This window comes from Hippocampus bargibanti, linkage group LG03 (genome assembly GCF_051943395.1).
Source record: "Hippocampus bargibanti isolate YZ-2025 linkage group LG03, ASM5194339v1, whole genome shotgun sequence".
Lineage (NCBI taxonomy): Eukaryota > Metazoa > Chordata > Actinopteri > Syngnathiformes > Syngnathidae > Hippocampus > Hippocampus bargibanti.
The window spans coordinates 12,329,993-12,348,832 of NC_142736.1; the positions used below are offsets into that span (position 1 = coordinate 12,329,993).

The window sequence follows — 18,840 nt, forward strand, 5'->3', positions numbered from 1 at the left end:
GTAAAAGCTATTCTGAGTTTAGGAGCTCCGGAGGAAACTGAGGATCCAGCTATCACAGCCAGTTCCTCACCGTGGGCAAGTAAGAGAAGAGACACATAATGTGTAATGCAGGTGTAAGAAATATATACTGTATGTACACAAAGGCCATGCATTTACATACTACGCTACATCTACAATTATTTGAATGGGTTATTTGTTTTCATACTGTGACTTTTCACCTTCCCAACATTAAATTTGCGACAATATAATCTTGGCATACAAACTAGTTTGAGGCGGACAAACCAAACCATACAGCGCCACGGCGGCTGGCGGACTAGTTTTCCACACCCCCTTTGAGTGCAGTCGTGGTTTGCTATCGAATAGAGTACATTTGCTATTATGGGACCGAAAAAGACCCCACCACAGGCTAGTGTTAAGCCAAAGAGGACATGAAAGAAAATTACGGTCGAGCAGAAGAAGGAGATAATCAATAAACACGAACGAGGTGTGCGTTTGTGTGACTTAGCGTCCCAGTACTAGTACGCTAAGTTGACCGTTGCAATGTGTAGCCAAGGGTTTTTCTGTGTTCTCTAAGCAGTGGCCTCAGGCAATTGAAGAGGTTGAAAAACTTCTGTTGATTTGGAATAAAGAAAAGCAGCTAGCAGGCGAGATTGTGAGTGAGGGTATTATCGCCAAGAAAGCACAGCAACTTCACTCGGATATCATCAAGAGGCACCTACATCAACGACCATCACAAAGGTAAATAAAACAACTTTATTATACAATACAGTTTATTTCTTTCATTACAATCCAATAGCACATTTATGATACATAACACAAGGTATTCTTTGTGTGGTTTTAAGACTAATTTAGTAGAAAATTGTGTTTTATGGGGACCTGGGAATGGATTATTCTCATTTTTAATGATTTCTGATGGGAAATGTTTGGCAGACGAACTTTTTGCCTGACACACACTTTCTGGGAACCAATTGTCACGATCTGGTTGGTGATCAACGGGTGGCACTGTCGGCCCCACCTGCAGAGGTGTTGGTTGTTCCAATCAGTGGCAGTTAAAAGGACTCCCGACGCGGCAATTCACTGTCGGGTCATTGTATGTGTTTGCTTCACCCTGTCAGGTTTGTTTCCTCGTGGCAGATTTTTACTCATGGTTTTCTTTGCTACTTTGTACTTCTGATGACTTTGATGTTTGAGATTTGGTTCCTGCTGACTTTATTTTAATGCAATTTGTCAATTACACGCTGCTGAGCAGCATGTAATTGACGTCGCTGCTCGTCTCTTCTGCCTGCTTTTTTGGGATCCAACACCATCACTACCTCACAAATAGTGACACCAATTAAGTTTGGAAGCTGAGGTATTACTGTATTTGTGTATTGTAATGTATTCTTCTGTGTTGGTCTGAATAGTTCATTGGAGGGGAAGAAAGAGTCATTGAAATGCAATAAAATAAAATAAAATAAAAAAATCATCCAAAAATCCTTTTCTCAAAAGTTTTTCATTTTCTGAAGCTAAACAAATACAAGTGAAGAGGAAGAACTAGATCATATATTGTGGTGAAGGACAAGTTGTTTCTTCAAGCAAAATTTAAAATTGTGTTTAAAAATTCAACTAAGCTGCTTATTTGGTGGGTTTACTGAAGACGGGACATTTTGTCCCAAAGGACACAGAGCGTGTACAGAAAATGAGGACAACAAAAAGGGCGCATGATTTTAACAGGTGAATTTCTCTTCAGTAATAAATTATCACAGAATCTAGCAGCATTTACCTTACCGATTTCCCCATTGTGGGACTGTTAAAGGGTTCTCAATCTCATTTGCCAATTCCATCCAATTTGAGATAATTGTTACTTCCGGGATGAGTGAATGCTGGCGCGTGTTGTTGCCGCTGCTCACCCGCAGAAAAAATATCCTGTGACTGTAAAGTGTCCTTGAGAGTTTTTAAAGGTGCTTATAAATGAAATGTATTATTATTATTAGTAGTAGTAGTTATTATAAACCAGAGGTGCTCCTCTACAACGTGCAGGAAAATGACCTCTTCATGAAGATGTGTACTTTTTGGAATTGGATTTGACACCTGGCAATCCTAGGTGATGAACGAACAGCTAGCCACTGAACGGCCAGCCAAATCGTCACTCTTGATTGACTGAGTCCACATAACGTCATTCGATAGGCCAGAGCACGCTTTGCAAAACCTGTCTGACTTATGCAGTCACGAGTAGATAATAGATGATTGGTGCAGAATGTGAAGGTGCCGACCCCAAGTGGACATAAATAAAACTTGCAAATGAGATCACCAAGGGTGTCAAATTATTTTTTTTTTTGCCGCGTGCCACATTGTCTCTGCGGCCCATTATGAATTTGGGGAAGGCAGTAAATTGGAAGTAAAAAATAATTAAAGTTACTGTGCTTTACATGGGACATTTTGAAATTGTGGTTCGGAATTTAGCAAGCATCATGGAATTTCACAAGTTTTATTTGCTTTTGCAGGCTGGATAAAATGAGATGGCAGGCCAGTTTTGGCCCCTGGGCCTTGACTTTAACAAGCTCTTTAAGCTCTATAATGAAGCAATGTTATGTTGGAAGAAAGAAAGACGCACCTAACATGTTTAAACAAGTATAAACTGCATGTTGCAACTCCGAGATGCAAATGGCTGCAGTCTTGTCCTTTAAGCAAATACATATTTTCTTATTTCAAACTTCCCAAATAGTACAAGCACTCTTCAACATTCCTCCTCTGTTCGACTTTAACATCCGTTCAAAGATTACCGATGAAAACTGTAAAATACTGATACTGTCCCCTCAATGGTCAGAGGAAAATCAGTGACATGCAACAAAATAAGTTCATTCACGCATGACCCTTGGCGAGATTCTTCTCTAGAGTTAACTAATAGAGGCCGACTGAAAAAAAAATTACTTTGGATAACTTGGATGCCGGAGGGTGCTTTACAACTGGTCTGGGTGCACGGAAACAAACATTTTATGCAAAAGGGGTAAACGTTCACATTTTCAGAATTCAGCGGGGTTATTATTTTGAATGCAACATGAGATGGCAATTAAAAAGTGTTGAACGTTAGATATGGGGTGGTTGGGCCAGCGTCCCCAAGAACTGTTGGATGACAATGTTCTGAAATCAGGTGGAATTTTCGTCTTTGAGGCAAGGTTATCCAAAATTCTCATTATATATATATATATATATATATATATATATATATATATATATATATATATCGAAACCCCACCATCTTTTTCGGAGACCGGGCCAGCCATCATGAGCCTTCAGAACAAAAAAAGTGCTGGACCTGATGGCATCCCTGTGGAAGTTTACAAACACAGAGGTTATCTCCTCACGCGCCGTCTGCACCTCCTTATACATGACATCTGAGAACATGGCAAGGACTGGAAGGACACCAACATCATTGCAATCTACAAAAAGAAAGGGGCCAAAACAGCCTGTGGGAATAGCCGAGAAATCTCTCTCCTCTCCACCGCAGGGAAAATTTTGGCCAAAATCATGCTCAGTAGGCTGGTCAAGCATCTCTCAGAGTCAGTGCTTCCAGAAACGCAATGTGGTTTCCGGAAGACAAGATCCACCACAGATCTGATTTTTGTATTAAGGCAGCTTATGGAGAAGAGCAGAGAACGTCGCCTGGACCTCTACATAGCCTTCATAGATCTCAACAAAGCCTTTGACACCGTCAATCGTGAGTTGCTATGTAAACATTTCTCCAGACTTGGGGTACCACCCAAGTTTCTCTGCATCCTCCAGCAGCTGCATGACGGGATGCAAGCCACAGTACTCTTCGGAGAGCTCCAGTCAGAGCTCTTCGGGGTGAACGCTGGGGTGAAGCAGGGCTGTGTCTTGGCTCCAGTGCTATTTAACATCCTCCTCTCTGCCGTCACGTGCCTATTTCACAAAGGCATCGGACATGAAGATGGCATCCGGGTGGAGTACCGCCTCGATGGAAACCTCTTCAACATCAGACGGCTCCAGGCCCAGACAAAGACAAATATCTGCCACATCTGCGAACTTCAGTATGCTGATGACTGTGCTGTACTAGCTCACAGCTCAGAATCTATGCAGCATGCTCTCAACACCATTTCTAGCTTGTACCAGTCTTTTGGTCTCCAGATCAACATAAAAAACAGAGCTCATGTTCCAACCTGTGTCTCCAACTCCCGCACCACCCAGCCTTCACATCAATGGCATTTCACTAAATATAGTGGATCATTTTACCTACCTTGGCTCCACTTTGTCCTCCAATTGCTCCATTGACATAGAAGTACACAAACGTATAAATGAAGCCACGCCATCGTTTGCTCATTTACGCAGCAGAGTCTTTTCGAACCGAAACCTGAGAATTGGAACCAAGATTGCCGTATACAACGCAGTATGTCTCTCCACTCTCTCTATGGAGCAGAAACATGGACCACATACCGCCGGCACATTAATACCCTTGAGGTCTTCCACATCCGGAGCCTGCAGAAGATCCTTGGCCTGTCCTGGGAAGATCGAGTTCCCCACTCAGACATCCTTCAGCGCACAAATTCCATCTGCATGGAAGCGGCAGTTGCAAAGAAACATCTTCGGTGGATTGGACACACCATCCGTATGCCCGATCACCGCCTGCCCCGCCAAGTCCTCTATGGACAGCTGAAAGACGCAAAGCACCTGCAGGGGGGCAAAAGTGACACCTCAAGGACTACACCACGGACCTCCTCAAACATCAACACCACAAAGCTCGAAACTCTGGCCTCCAACCGACAAACCTGGCAGACCACTTGTGCCAGGATTGTCTCTGAAATACATCAAATCCACCAAAACAGACAATTAGAGAGACGCATTCAACGGCACCAGTGGGCGGCTGGTACCCCCCTGGCATACGGCCTCCCATGTTCCATCTGCGGACGTGTTTGCTCTATGCCCATGAAAAGTGGCACCAGCGACAACGTCGCTACCCCCCCCCCCGCCCCTATATCCCCTCCCTTGGAGCAAGCGTCATCATCACCTACGATGGACAGCTAGTAGTAGTAAAATATATATATATATATATATATATATATACACTGCATATATTGATACATTCAGTTATGAAGAGAAACAATAATTGACCATATAGTGCAGAGACACATGGTTCTGTTCCAGTTCTGGCCTTTGAGGAGTTTGCATTATGTTCTCCCCATACCTAAGGGTTTTCTGCAGGTCCTTCGGTTTCCTCCCACATTGCAGGCGCAGGCTGATTGAACACTCAAAATTTTCCCTCTGTGTGAGTGTGGATGGGTGTTTGTGTGCCCAGTGATTGACTGGCATCCGGTTCAGTGTCGTCCGCCTACTGCCCAAATACAGCTGGGATAGGTACCAGCACAGCACGCAACCCTTGTCTGGATAAGCAGATCAGAAAATGGATGGATGAATGAATGGATAGATAACTGAGAACTTTGCATGTGGAGGGTGGTCCGACCACAATGAGGCAACTGGCGCACATGGCGAAAACCCATGCGGGCACGGTGTGCCTGTAATTGAACCCAGAACGTCTGTACTGCAAAGCAGATGCGTAAACCAGCTGCAAAGCAGATGCGTAAACCAGCTGACCACCGTGCTGGCCATTGATTAAATCCAATACAAATAATTTAATCATAATCTTGGTCACGACCAAACACATGATTGTAGCTGATGTTTCAATTGGTTCTGAGCAAACATAGTGTTGCACCACAGAGCTGTTGGTCTTTGACAGGTTGGGTCTTGAAATAATCTGGTAGCATTAATATGAACGCAATACAATCTGAAGTCATTTAAATGTGATGGTCACTTTTGGATGTGGGCACTGTGAAGGCGTGGGATAGAGTCGTGAACATTGACCCCAAACTAAAAGTACAGTTTTAGAGGGATTTGAGGAGTCAAAGCGAGTTTGACCTCTTTTTTTCTCCTCCAACGGGCCTCGAAAGTCTTGCTTAGAGACACAATGCTCCCAAATGGAATAATTTCTGACATTGAGATTCATACATTAAATTGAGACATCACCAGTGCCATCTCGTGGTCACTCTTGTGAAATGCGTGGAGGGAAATGACCCTCTGCGTGGGGAGTAGCAAATTATTATTGGCACAGGGCACATTGCAACAAAACATGAAAATACAGGTTTTCAAAGGTACAAGAAAATATATTTGTAGTTCTCAAATAATGGCCTTAACAGCGAGTTAACTACAGCTAAATATAGGCCTTTAGTTCTAGATACGACAACTTATTTTAGATCAAACACGTTTCACTTTGCAAGGCAACAGAGCGACATCTTTGTCAAGCATTACTTTAAAATTATTTTATTTATTAATACAGTGGTATACTTAAAATTGTGTTGCAGAGGAGGAAACAAAAATAAAGAAATCAGCCACATGTGAAGCGCTAATATCAAATTAAAGATGTGTTAAGTCTAAAAATAAACCGGTACTGGCGTGCCATACATCGTTATTGGTCTATTAGTACAAAAATACATTTACGGGCACACAAACAGCATCCAGTATTGAAATCAGTGAAGGGTACATTTTGGGAGGACAAATGAATAAAAAAAAAGTTTGTCAGCCAAGCACTTTCCTGATCCTGATGTAGCCATAAAAAGACACTTTCTGACGGTAAATGAACTTGAATATGTTGGTAGAAAAGGTGTCATGTATTACTTTCAGGTTCAACGTTTCAAGGCTCGAGGGTATACTCCAGAATACAAAGATAAATCATGTTTCCGTGTTTCTCTTCCACTTTTGAAAACATGTTTTCGCTACATTTTATACAAAAAAAGACTTACAAAAAAAGTTCATTTACAAACAAAAGAACCAAGGCAATATGCTTGCATTATTTACAGCCACTTTTCCTCACCTTCTTCCATTTTGTTTTCATAACTAATGCATAGAGATAAAAGACCAACAACCATCTGTTATCCTTTCACAACCGTTAGTGTGTGCTGAACCCAGGATTGCTTGTACACTGGGTGAACAAAAATGGCAGACCCAACAACACAAGACATGTCCTCATCATAAATTATTGTTTTGTTTTTTTTTTGTCACGAAAAGAGGTGAATGATCTGCAGATAAGGCATCACCGCTTATTGTGTTTGAATGCACGAGTGCAAAAAGAGAAGACGAGAAAGAAAAGTAAGGAAGCAAACTGAGGAGGCCACTGGACCTGAGTAGAACATGCATAGATCTCCCACAGGCTGGAAGGAGCGAGCAAACAACTCAAGCTACAAAGATTTCATCGGAAAAAAGAAAAAGAAAAGGCGTATAACCGAGGAAGAATAAAGGTTTGAGTGCGCTGCTTGGCTATTAGATCCAGCTGACCTTCAACTGTCTCATCTGAGACTCACGCCGTCATTAGATTCCCTCCAAGTGTAAGAATGTGGCTACATATTAATATTCAGTCGTCTGAACTGAAAAATAATAAAGGATTCAGGACTAAATACGTTTTATCTAGACTACTATATATACCGTTTGCATATATAGCATAAATACACCGTTTGTAAAATATGTTCACTTGTGGCGCAAATTGGAAAACAATCCATCCATGTATACTCATGTAAAAACTTCATTGGATATAGAGCGTTAATCCTTTGGAGCAGGAGCAGGGTGGGAGAGGGATGGGGCTCATGCATCAGTGGCTTCACTTCATCGAAACTTCATTTGAAAGGGAAAGGTTTTGAACTTCAGTGCCTAGGCTGTAAACAGCGCCGACTGGATCTTCTTCACGCCACCATCGGGAGTCGTAGAGTGCAGCTGTGAATGTGTGAGAGCGTGTGTTGATGTGTGCCTGTGTCCTGTTTATATTGAGGGCCACCCCAACACGCCACCTCCATTTAAAAGTGGTCGATGAGCACAGAAACACAGTTGGCTCCCACCAGGTAGTTGGGGTCTCCAGGGAGAGACTTGTTCTGCCAGTTTTTGGGGTCACCTGAGAGGAAAAGGAACAGATGGAGCAGATGGTGAGTGATAAGTCTTTTAGGTTTCAATGTAACTGTAATGGCGACATAAGCACTCCCTCTTCAGGGTTGGTTGTATGGAACAACTGTAATATGAATTCATCAACAACTACTCCTGCCTGCCAGCAATGCATAGAGAAAAAAAAGACAGTGGCCTACATCCAAACACCGGCGAGTCATTTCATCCTTCCATGGATGTCCCCAGTCTCACCTCAGTCCCTTGAGGGGGACATACAGTAAATGTGCAGTGAATTGTTCACTTTAAATAGAAATGGGGGCGTGGTTGGTTGTTCAGTTATTCTGGATGGTCTGACAACAATTTCTGTTCCTGTGGAGTTTGGCGGTTCTGCTTCTTGTTACCTTAAAGTGGTGCTAATTGTCATAATAATCACAACCAGACCAGGTTCTCAGGCAACGGGAAGTCAGCAAAGCTGGTTGAAGATGCAGACCAAAAGAAAAATCTGAGCCAAATAGCAAGTGAAAGCATATAACAAAGTACGGGCCAGTAAGACACCTTAGGACAGTTAAAAAAAAAAGGAAAAGAAGAAAAAAAGAAAAACTAAAGTTCATCATCACCTGTAAAGTGAGAGTGGCTGCCTTTCCAGCAGCTCATGTATTTCGTTTTTCTACTTCCATTCCTTTCATCACTTTGCTGCTGTGAAATGTAAATTTCTCCACTGTGAGACTAATAAAGGCATATCCAATCCAATCCAAATGACAACATCCGTAGTCGATAGACACTCATGCAATCTGCCCACTCTCCTAAATGAATTAAAGCCATATAAATCTATCGTATTTTCCATTGTATAAGGTGCACCAAAAAGCCTTTATTTTCTTCAAAATATGACCTTGCGCCTTATACGCAGTTGCGCCTTACGTCTTCTTTTCCTTTCAGCTTTTCCCTTCAAGGGGTCGCCACAGCGAATCAGTGTCCTCCATCTTCAGAGGTTTGATTCGCATGTTTGTTTTGGCCAGGCTTTTACGTCGGATAACCTTCCTGACACAACCCTCTGTATTTATCTGGGCTTGGGACCGGCACAGGAAGAGTTGTGTCCCCTTGTGGCTAAAGAACAAGCAACTCGCTCAGTAAAAGGCTCCCAAACACAAAATGGTCATCGGCACAGCAACAATCAAAAAAGCAAAATATTTGGAAAACATGTTTTCATTCATTGAAGGTGCGCCTTAAAGTCTGGTGCACCTTATATATGAAAAAAAGTTTGAAAATACACCAATCATTGGGGTTGCACCTTATACACTGGTGAGCTTTCTATACTGGAACATACGGTAGATTGATATGGTAAAAAATACAACTCCAAGTTTGATCAGAGAATAAGGCGTTCTTTAAAGGAGGAGCATCCATTAGCCGCAAAGCACTATTGAGTAGGAGAAGAGTAGTGGCGACACGATGTATAAAAAGAAAGTCACAGAGGGGACAGGAGCAGGCCAGAGAGTAGCCTTGCCTCTCAATAAAAGGATTAGCACACAGCCTGATAATCCTCCTCGCTTTCAACCCAACAATGGAGGCAGCCGACATCTCATGCAGCCTGCCATTTCTTATTCTTAAAATGAGGCTAATTAACTGCTAATCCTAACAACGGCCAAAATTACCACTCTTCTTGAAGGCATGAGGAAATAAGTCCCTCTCTGATCTTTTCATTTCTTTGCAGGAGTTGAGCTTTTAACTTGGTTTTGGGGCCCTAAGATCGCATTTGAGTCTTTTTTGACAACTATGACGAGAAATTAGATGGAAAACGGTACAAAAATCAAGTGCAGTCAACAAAATTGTTCAAGGGAGGATTTCCCTAGCCCGATCGTAACGGATCTAGTCTCCAAGTCACAGATCCAGACATTTATTTTCTAAAATGTTTATCCTCATTAGGGTCGCAAGTGATCTGGACATTACATTTAATTGGACTGGTCAGGGTGTCAATAAAGAAACCTATAAAAGCCGTTCTACATGCAAAGATTCGGGTGTCAGTCTGAGATGGGAGAAACACAGCGTACATTTACAGGATATAAATGTACAATACGTATATCTCACTCGCACGCACGCATCCACACACATGTATTTTTAAGTGAGCTTGAGATCCAACAAAGGCCGCACATATCTAATAAAATCCATTACAAGAGCCACAGAAATTCAAGGAGTTTGACTTGTAGTTTGAGCTACACATGATGATAATAATTGTGTGCGATATTAATGTTCGAATTACGACAAAACTTTTACTCAGGCTCTTGTACCGGTTCTCATTAGACTGAACTTAAGGGGAAGAGTGCATTCAATGAATGAAACTAATGAAAATTGGGTTTGTGATGTGAAAAATCACATAGAGGCCATTTGGGAATGAGTGAAAATGAATGAGCAATAGTGAGATACCTGAAACCATAACCACAGTTCAATATAAATGACAGGGGTAGATTTACAGTGTTTTTTAAGCAAAATATCACATCACATTGGGAAGGAAAAAACTAGAAGAAAATGACTCAGGTGAGCCACAACGGTCAAATAGTGACAGAGGCAGCCCAAATGACCCCGAAGAACTGAGAGAGCACAGCATACCCGACGAGGAGTCGGAGGATTTTAGAGCAAAAGACCAACCATCAGGGGTCATTGACGCACAGTGAGGTAAGCGCAGCTCCACAGGCTTCAAAAACTTGAGGCCGTGAGGTCCACACATCACCAGAGGGCTCAGCAAAGTCTCTCCTGAAAATGACAGAACAGAAGAAAAAAACACACCATCAGAAACCAAAACCACAAATTAAAACAGAATACACTCATCACCATTATCGGAGTTTGATGTCGGCATAAAGGTGCAATCAATGCCCGCGGTGCATTCTATGCTAATATGCTAGTGCACATGTTTGTTTTCCAATTTGTGATTTTCCTTCAGTTTTTCTGTTATTCATTTGAGTATGTCAGCTAATCCTATGGCAAAGTTGCGATTGATAAAGTGCTTCAATTGTGTTTAATAATCCAACGACTAAATGAAATGCATTTAGGTAACATGGATTTATGATTGTTAACTCATTCACTGCTAGACGATGTGCATATATGGGTCCAGTCCAGTGCGAGGGTTTTTGTCATTTTCACTTAAATTGCAAGACCCACAGAAATATTGAGTTTTAGGACTACATAAATATTCAATACAGCGTTAGAAACCTTAGACTCTTTTCTTTCATAAGAAAAAAAGAGTTCATTCAAGTCATATGGCCCTGGAGTTATCTGAGCTTGTAGTGAGGGCGGCTGTACAATAGGCAAATGCTGCCCTTCATCAGAAGGAAAAACATTGCCAGAGGTCTGACTGGAGCTTGATCCGCACATCCCTGCAAGAAAAAAAACAAAACCCGAAGAAATTCGGGAATGGCACTCCACGTCATGCTTTTCAATTCCCGAATAAATTCCGAAATGAAAGTGAATAATAATAATAATAATAATAATAAATAATAATAATAATAATAATAATAATACATTTCATTTATAAGCGCCTTTCAAAACTCAAGGACACGAGTTAACATGCGAGGTGAATGATGATGTTTTATGATTGTCTTCATTTACAATTACAAACCCCTTGTCAAAGAAGTGATCTGGGAGGAGTCAATCACACTGTTTCTTTATTCTCGGTAGGCTTGTTCTCTTGTCGCGTTAAGTGTGACGATTCATTCGCTCTTTGTGTTCCACTCACAAGTTTCAAGAGGAAAATGAATATCCATTAATTGCTCATACACTGAACAATGCAGCACTGGGGTGGCTGCTTGGGCGGTGCCCCATGGATAAGTGTGACCTTGTCAATGAGGCAGCATGGTGCAGTTTTAGAAACAATGCAAAGATCAAAAGAGAAAGTACAAAGCGCAAAAATATGATGAGTGACACTACAATATCATTGCAGTGCCGTTTTGTGATAATCTTACCTTTCTCCTTGTCGAGTGGAGGAAGGATGCTGTTATCTCGGCAGACCTTGAAGTAGATCTCCTGCTCTATGCCTTCAGGAATGGCGCCCTGAGGGATGATAATGCTGACACCCGTCTCAATGGAGCTCAGCACGCCACCGTTGCTGTTGAAGACACCTCGAGCAGTGGCGACCACTGTGTGGCCCTCATCCTCATCCTCATCATCGTCCAGGGCAGTGGGACTGCAAAGCAGCAAGGTTTGAGCATCAATCTTCACGACACCGCACATGTGTATCTCTGACAGAATGCATTCGATTTCATCCGTGGATAAGGCGATTCGTTACCTCACAGGAATGGCTTTGGGCATCGCATTGATATTATTGTGCTGATATTTGGAGTGATGGTCCATTGTTCGAGTGAATGTATCTAGGCCACTATCATGGTCTGTGGTTTGGGACTGGGAGGGCTTCACTGGACTTGCGCTCTGACCCTGTTCCAAAAAAATTGACATATTACTTCCCTGAAACCGGAAAAAGCACATTTTTTTCTCAATGAACACAGCTACTTGTATACACCAAGTAGTTAATTTTCTCAGTGGGCATTCCACAAGCTGATTTCACTTGAACATTATATACACCAACCATAACAACATTATGTGAACCAAGACCTCTTGAAACACGACTTACTTTTGTGGCCATATCAGGCTTGTCATTGGGCAGAAGGTTGTGGTTGAATTTGGGACTCTCAAACTTGCGTTCGAAAGGCCTTGCAGAGGTTGTGAAGGGTTTGGGCACATAGCGGTTGTAGCTTGGTGCTGGTGGAGCCCCGCCGCTGGTGACAGTTTTCGGAGGTTTTTCACTCGTGCCATTCATTGACGACTTCTCAGGGAAACTTTTGTGAGACAGGAAGTTACTGTGGACGGTGTCCTCTCGAGAAGAAGGCGGGGCTGAGGGACAGTTATTGGCATTAACTTCAGAATTTATTTATAAATATGTACCACACATTCAAAATTGTTCAGCATTATTTTACCTTCAGTTGAGGGCTTGGGAAGTGTGGCTGGGGGCAGAGAGGGTGTCAACTGGGGTACTGGTTCATATATTTTCTCTGCTGTATTTGTTTTCTCCACTGATTCTGTTCTGTAAGCACAAGAAGAAAATAATCAAAAACAATAATGACAACTAAATTTGGATATAAATATAGAAATTGAAAGTAAAAAGGATATCTGAGTCAACCTTGAATGAACCCTGACAGAAAATCAACATTCAAACCTTTGCCTCTCAGTAGGATACAGTCTTAAAGGACAACCGACGTCTCCGGACAAGTTGTGTCCATAATTTGTAAAATGGCTTCAAATGACTTCTACTGAGCGTATTTTACAAAGATTCCACCGCATATAGTTATATTTTACGTTTTAAGACTCGCGCTGATTATTCTGGAAGTCTTGTTTTTGAGTTGGTGACGAGTCCTCACGCTACGTCACTACTGAAGGAACGCCCCTGACCGAAAAAAGGACACATTGTAGCAGTGCTTCCATCACGTCAATGCATTTTGCTGTACTTGTTTGGTATGAAAACTTCGTGTTGCACCAAAAATCAGCCTGTGGAAAACGGGCTGATTAATTCCTTATGGCTTTGTCGCAATTTTCTGCCTCTTTTTTAGTGCTATTTAATCGATTGCAAACATGTATGCTTTCCTCTTCAGAACTATTTGAATCATATTCATAACTGGAAGAGTAACAAGAAAGGATATTCTCCGAATCTGCAGCCATTGTTTTGATTCTCCAGCAAGGCAAGACGTCTTGGGGTGACGCCACGAACAAGGGGGCGGGACCTTCTGAAACTGGACACTTCCGGGTTAATTTTTTTTGCAGATTTTGGACACTTTTAAGTCATTTTTATTGGTGTTCTGCATTTGACTAAAAATATCATACTGCATGTTTTGGGTATTTTAGATGCTATAAAACTTTTTTCTGATGTCAGTTAGGAAACAAAAAAGTGATGTCGGTTGTCTTTTAAGAAATAGAGAGGATTATGAAGCCTGCTACAAAATACATGCTTTCAATGTGACATTAAAATGATACAATAAAAAAAACAATCACACCTCCAAGAAAAAGACAACAAAACTGATCAAAAAAATGTCAACATGAATTTCATTTTTACTGCATTTTTCATATTAACAAAAGGAGCTCCACACATCCATTTATTTTACACATTGTAACAAATCGATATTCCTGCAATCTCGGTCTTGTGACATTTTCTTCCGTATAGGTGGACTTTATATCTGCTGGATGAAATGCCAGTAAATGTGTTGCTTTGTCAAACCGCTTTTTAAGCAACTATGTCAAAATCACAATGCAACTTTAGAAAATTACCTGGAGAAGGTGTGCATTGTTTGTGCTTGAGCTTGGGGTTTGGCAGGCCCAGTCTGGAGCCTGTCAAAGTAAGAGAGCTGTTTCCTGTAGTAGTCCTCATCCTCATCTGGGTCGTAATGGTTGGGACGTACAATGTCATCAGCCACTTTGGATTGAGGTTTTTGAGGCTCTGGGACTCTAAATGAGTAAAAAAACGCTCAAAAGTTGTTAAAGTAGGCAAAACAATCAACAAACGTCTTTCAGTCATTATCCTGAAATTGATAGGTGTCACCGAGTGAAAGAAAAAAAAACAATAACAACAAAAGCTTACCTATAGCTCTTCTCTGAGTCTAGGTTACTCAAAGAATTGGCTTTTGGCATGATTCCTCCCGCTTTTAAGGGCAGATCTGCGGTCTATGGTAACAAAACAAATGAATTAGCAAATTTCCCCAATATGGGAGTATTAAAGGTTTTCTGATTCTGATTCTGAATATGTTTCATTTCTATGTTTGGCAAAGTAAATGTTCCCATATCAGCTGGAACTACAAAGCTTACTTAACGAGGTATGTAATGATACCACAATGTCGCGACACCATAATAATGAACATGTTATGGAGGTTGGCGGAAAAAAAAACTCATGATAGGGTTTAAAAAAAGAGTACTATTTGTCCAAGGGGATGTCCGTCTTTTCCTCTTGTAAAATGGCAATGACGATATTGTGGTAAATTTAATCTTGCGATATCTCTGTTATTGTTACATCCCGACTAATTGCACATGGGAACATATTTTTTATTTTTGATGAGTCCGGTCTGAAAACCAATTTTCAAATGTGGAATCGAATACTGATCTCATGTCAAGTACTTAAGCTAGGTGACTCCCAATTGCCTTAAAAAACTATTGTTTGTGCACATAGATGAAACACTAAGGTAGAATAGTTAGAAGCTTTGAACACTACAGTGACGTCAAAAAATATTTCCCGGCTTCCCAATTTCTGTGTTGTTCGTCAAATCCATTTAATATCACCTAAAGCAAACCCCAGCGTAGAACAAAATGGAATTTGCAACTTTCTCCCCACAATTGCAAGGTTTCTGTCTGCAGATCTTCATAATACTGGCTTGTTGAAAGCTCCACACACCTTTCATTGTGCTCAATTGTGACCACACACAACTTGTTAGCTAGCTGTCAGTGAGTCCAATTGTAAGAGGCTGGGAGATAAAAATCGAACTGAACCAATGTTTTCTTCAAAACGTTCCCAACTAGTATTAATCAATGGAAAGCCAAAAAATAAACCTTGTTCCCAGATGGTTCCGTTGCATCCCTGGCTCGGTCCACGGACACGGAACGTTTGTTTTCGAACATCTTGACTCTTGTTAGGACCGACTGCGGTTGCATGGCGGGGTCATCCTCATGTAACTCCTTTCTGGCAGCATCATGCTTTGAAGTGTCCTTAGGGGAAAATGTGGTGACCTCTGCTTTCGGGGGGGATGTGAGGCTGGTGTCTGAGTTTACAGGAGCAGAGTCATATTGCTGGGGTTTGTAGCCTTTGACGTGCTGTGTTTGTCCCTGGTTGTAGGTAGGCCGGTGGCCACTTGGGGAGCGGGCAGCTGGAGAGTGTGAAGTCATGTGGGAATCATGGTTATAGTGCAAGTCTGGAGAAAGGGGTGGCGGATCATCGTAGAGGACGGCGGGCCCGGGAGCTGCGGGTTTCCCATAGCGAGGCCGACCGTCGGATCCTTGATGAGGTGGAGGCTCGTCGTAGCGGAGTGGAGGGTTGTACTGAGAGTCGAGGCCATCGTTGTATGGCAGGCGTGGATCGTAGCCCTGTGAGTTGGCAGTAGAATGTGCCTGGCCATAGGGGTTCCACTGTTGCTGGTCATATTGAGGCACACTGTTCTCAAAGGGCGGAGAGTCATAGTGTCGGTACTTTGGTTCCAGATAACCGCTGCTACTTCTGAGATCAAACCGACTAGGAGGGTGGTCATAATCTCTGTATGGCTGCTGATCTGGGTGATAGCCCTGCTGAGTATTATAATTTCCAGGTTTCAGTCCAGGAGCAGGTCTCCCTGTGCCGTCTATGCTGTATGGATCCTTTTGAAACATCTACAAATACACAACAAAGAATATGATTAGCTGCATCCCAGGATCAACAAACACACTGAATAAGGTAGTAATAAGTTATGAAAGGATCAAGCAACTGAAAATATTAAAATCATTCTGTGAAATTAATTACAGAAGAAGAAACGAGTGGGGAAAGACCTGCAATAGAGAAACTGAGAGGGAGGGGTTACTGGTCAGATAATACAGTCAAACAGAAATCACCAAAATATTGTTTTTTCAAATTAAACACTGATTGTATGCAATTAAAATGATAAAATGATGGTACCACAAAACAATGGGATACATTTTGCCTGAAGCATTTCCTGATATCCGAATGTTTGATAATTTAACACGATTGACGCTGTATTGAATTTGCAGTTGGCTAAAACGAATTTGGATTGATAATTTGACATCATTTAGGAAAATGACCCCCACTGTCTTACAATAAAGTCGAACATAACTTCCACATTATGCAAACATACTCCAAACTGATTATTCAAGAAGCAGCTGTTGATTTTCCAGCAAAATCTGAAGTCTCTTGCGCCACGCTCTGAGGACAGGATTGTGGCTTTCAACACTAGAGATGCAGACACATTGGTTGGAAAATCAACAGTTACTTTTACAAAAACAAAGGCTCTGTTTTGACAGCATTGGGAAAATACAGCACAAAGATCTACTTCTAGTGGCCATGCAAAGAGCTTTAACAACAGTGAGTGCTGCGAGACATTCAGAGCATCAGCTAACACTTCCACACTCACTGTTGCTCATCAGCATTTGCTCTCACATGCACAAATGTAAATACACGCACACTCTCACACACAGAACTATGTCCTCTGGGGAGCACTGTTGTCATGCAGGGGAGAAGGGTGGGGGTTCAAAAGTAGAGGCAAATAAGCGCTGCAGCAGGAAGTAGGCAGGTAGACAGGCAGCAGTGGCAGCACAGGCGGTCGGTCGGGTCACATCGAGCTGAGCTGGACCCGGTCACGGAGCATCCAGAGGCAGGTCAGTTGGATACCTTTGATTCTGAATCGGCCAGTCCAGACTGTCTTGTTTGTGAGGTGACACACACAGGGGCTAGCTCAGGCGTGGGCCTCTTTAGTGAGCCAGCCTCTGGGTTGGGGCTTGGTAGCCTGTGGTGAGCTCCAGGAGCCTCGTCGGGGCTAGGGCCCCCTACAGTTTTTACGGCAGGGGTCACTGTCTCAGCCAGGGGCTCGGGGAGCTGGGGGTTGCTAGGGATGGCAGTGGCCTCTGCTTTCTGTGAAGTGGTTCAAAAATGTTTAATAACACGTGCTGACACTACCGAGCAGTGTAAACAAGGGTTAGTGTTGTCAACAGCCTGCTCCGTATGTGTGCTTTCCAGCTTACACAGAGTCACACAGCCAATCACTTTGCCTCCACACACTTGGTGGCTGTTGATCGACGAACAGCATGCCATGTTAGGAATTAGGACACATTTTCAATGTTGGAATACACTAATTTGGATTTAATTCTCTGATAACAGTACAGGAAGATCTCCTTGTCCCTTTCTATGCTTCTTAAGAGATACTGTAATGACAAACACTCCGATTTGGGAATCTGGGCTAAATACATTTCACAGCAATGTTGGATTTACACTTTTTTTTGTCAACGTTCATACAATACTTTCCGGTATCAACACAGTCCCAATCACAAGTGTAACAAGAGTAGGAAGAGCACATAGGTGAATATTGTTATGTTACAGACAAGAGAACAAATATATGCTAGATTTCCCATTGAAATTAGCAACAGTCATACAGATAGGACAACTTTTGGTCATACAGAATACAAGACGAACAGTGCTTATTAAGTGCGATGGTTTTAAAGTGTAAGACACATTGAGATTAGTCAACATCCACCCGAAATGGTTAAATAAGTCCTGTAGAGGTAATAGATTTTCGATTGTATTGTACTGTATTGCATGACGATAAATACCAGCAAATGTTAATACTTTCACACTGATATTGCACTGGAAGATTTACAGCACACAATATCTGTAAGAATAAACATGAGCCTTCAATAGCGCCTCCAGAAAACCCTTCTAACGCACAACACGTCCTCCAGACAACAGGGAAGATGCACAGCTCTCTGAAACGCTACCTGCTGCGTCGCCGGGGCCTTGAAACCAGCTGGGTCGATGCGGTTCAGGGGGTCCGACTGCAAACCGTGTTGGTAACCAGCATAGCCAGGTGGCTCCTGGATGACGGGCGGGTCTTCGCGCACAGGCTCAGAGGAGCGGGTGATTGCAGGCCCCGTAGGAGGGCCCACATCGTCATTCAGCGTTTCGTCGAGCTCCTGGTCGGTGTAGGCTCCGCCCTCCGTGTCCGTGTCGTCATAGTCAGAGGTGTGGCGGCTGTCGGTGCTGTACATGGAATACTCACTGCCTGGTGCCGACAGGTAGGACAGACGGTCATCATGGATATCCAAATCATCCTCTGCTGCCCCATCAGCCTGTGACATGAAGAGGCAGCAAAATGTTTTCAGCAATATGAATGAAGAGATACTCAAGGTGGACATCACATTTTTTTCCAACCA

The 18,840-nt window shown here is 42.4% G+C and overlaps 1 protein-coding gene across 13 annotated transcripts in view; it reads right to left on the reverse strand.

Annotated features, from left to right (window-relative positions):
- Positions 1-6,293: 6,293 nt before the first annotated feature.
- tjp1a (tight junction protein 1a) overlaps positions 6,294-18,840 on the reverse strand; it is a 127,880-nt gene continuing 115,333 nt past the window's right edge. For 6 of the 13 annotated variants that reach the window (XM_088991997.1, XM_088991995.1, XM_088991996.1 and 3 more), the window contains 11 exons: positions 18,406-18,756; positions 17,306-17,545; positions 15,484-16,293; positions 14,525-14,607; positions 14,215-14,391; positions 12,873-12,979; positions 12,530-12,789; positions 12,188-12,333; positions 11,865-12,085; positions 10,516-10,659; positions 6,294-7,927 (listed from right to left, as the gene is read on the reverse strand). In XM_088991997.1, the coding sequence (XP_088848123.1) occupies positions 7,833-7,927; positions 10,516-10,659; positions 11,865-12,085; positions 12,188-12,333; positions 12,530-12,789; positions 12,873-12,979; positions 14,215-14,391; positions 14,525-14,607; positions 15,484-16,293; positions 17,306-17,545; positions 18,406-18,756 (2,634 nt within the window). In that variant the 3' untranslated portion in view covers positions 6,294-7,832. The remainder of the gene's footprint in view (positions 7,928-10,515; positions 10,660-11,864; positions 12,086-12,187; positions 12,334-12,529; positions 12,790-12,872; positions 12,980-14,214; positions 14,392-14,524; positions 14,608-15,483; positions 16,294-17,305; positions 17,546-18,405; positions 18,757-18,840) is intronic. The other 7 variants (XM_088992007.1, XM_088991999.1, XM_088992005.1 and 4 more) reach the window with 4 other exon arrangements.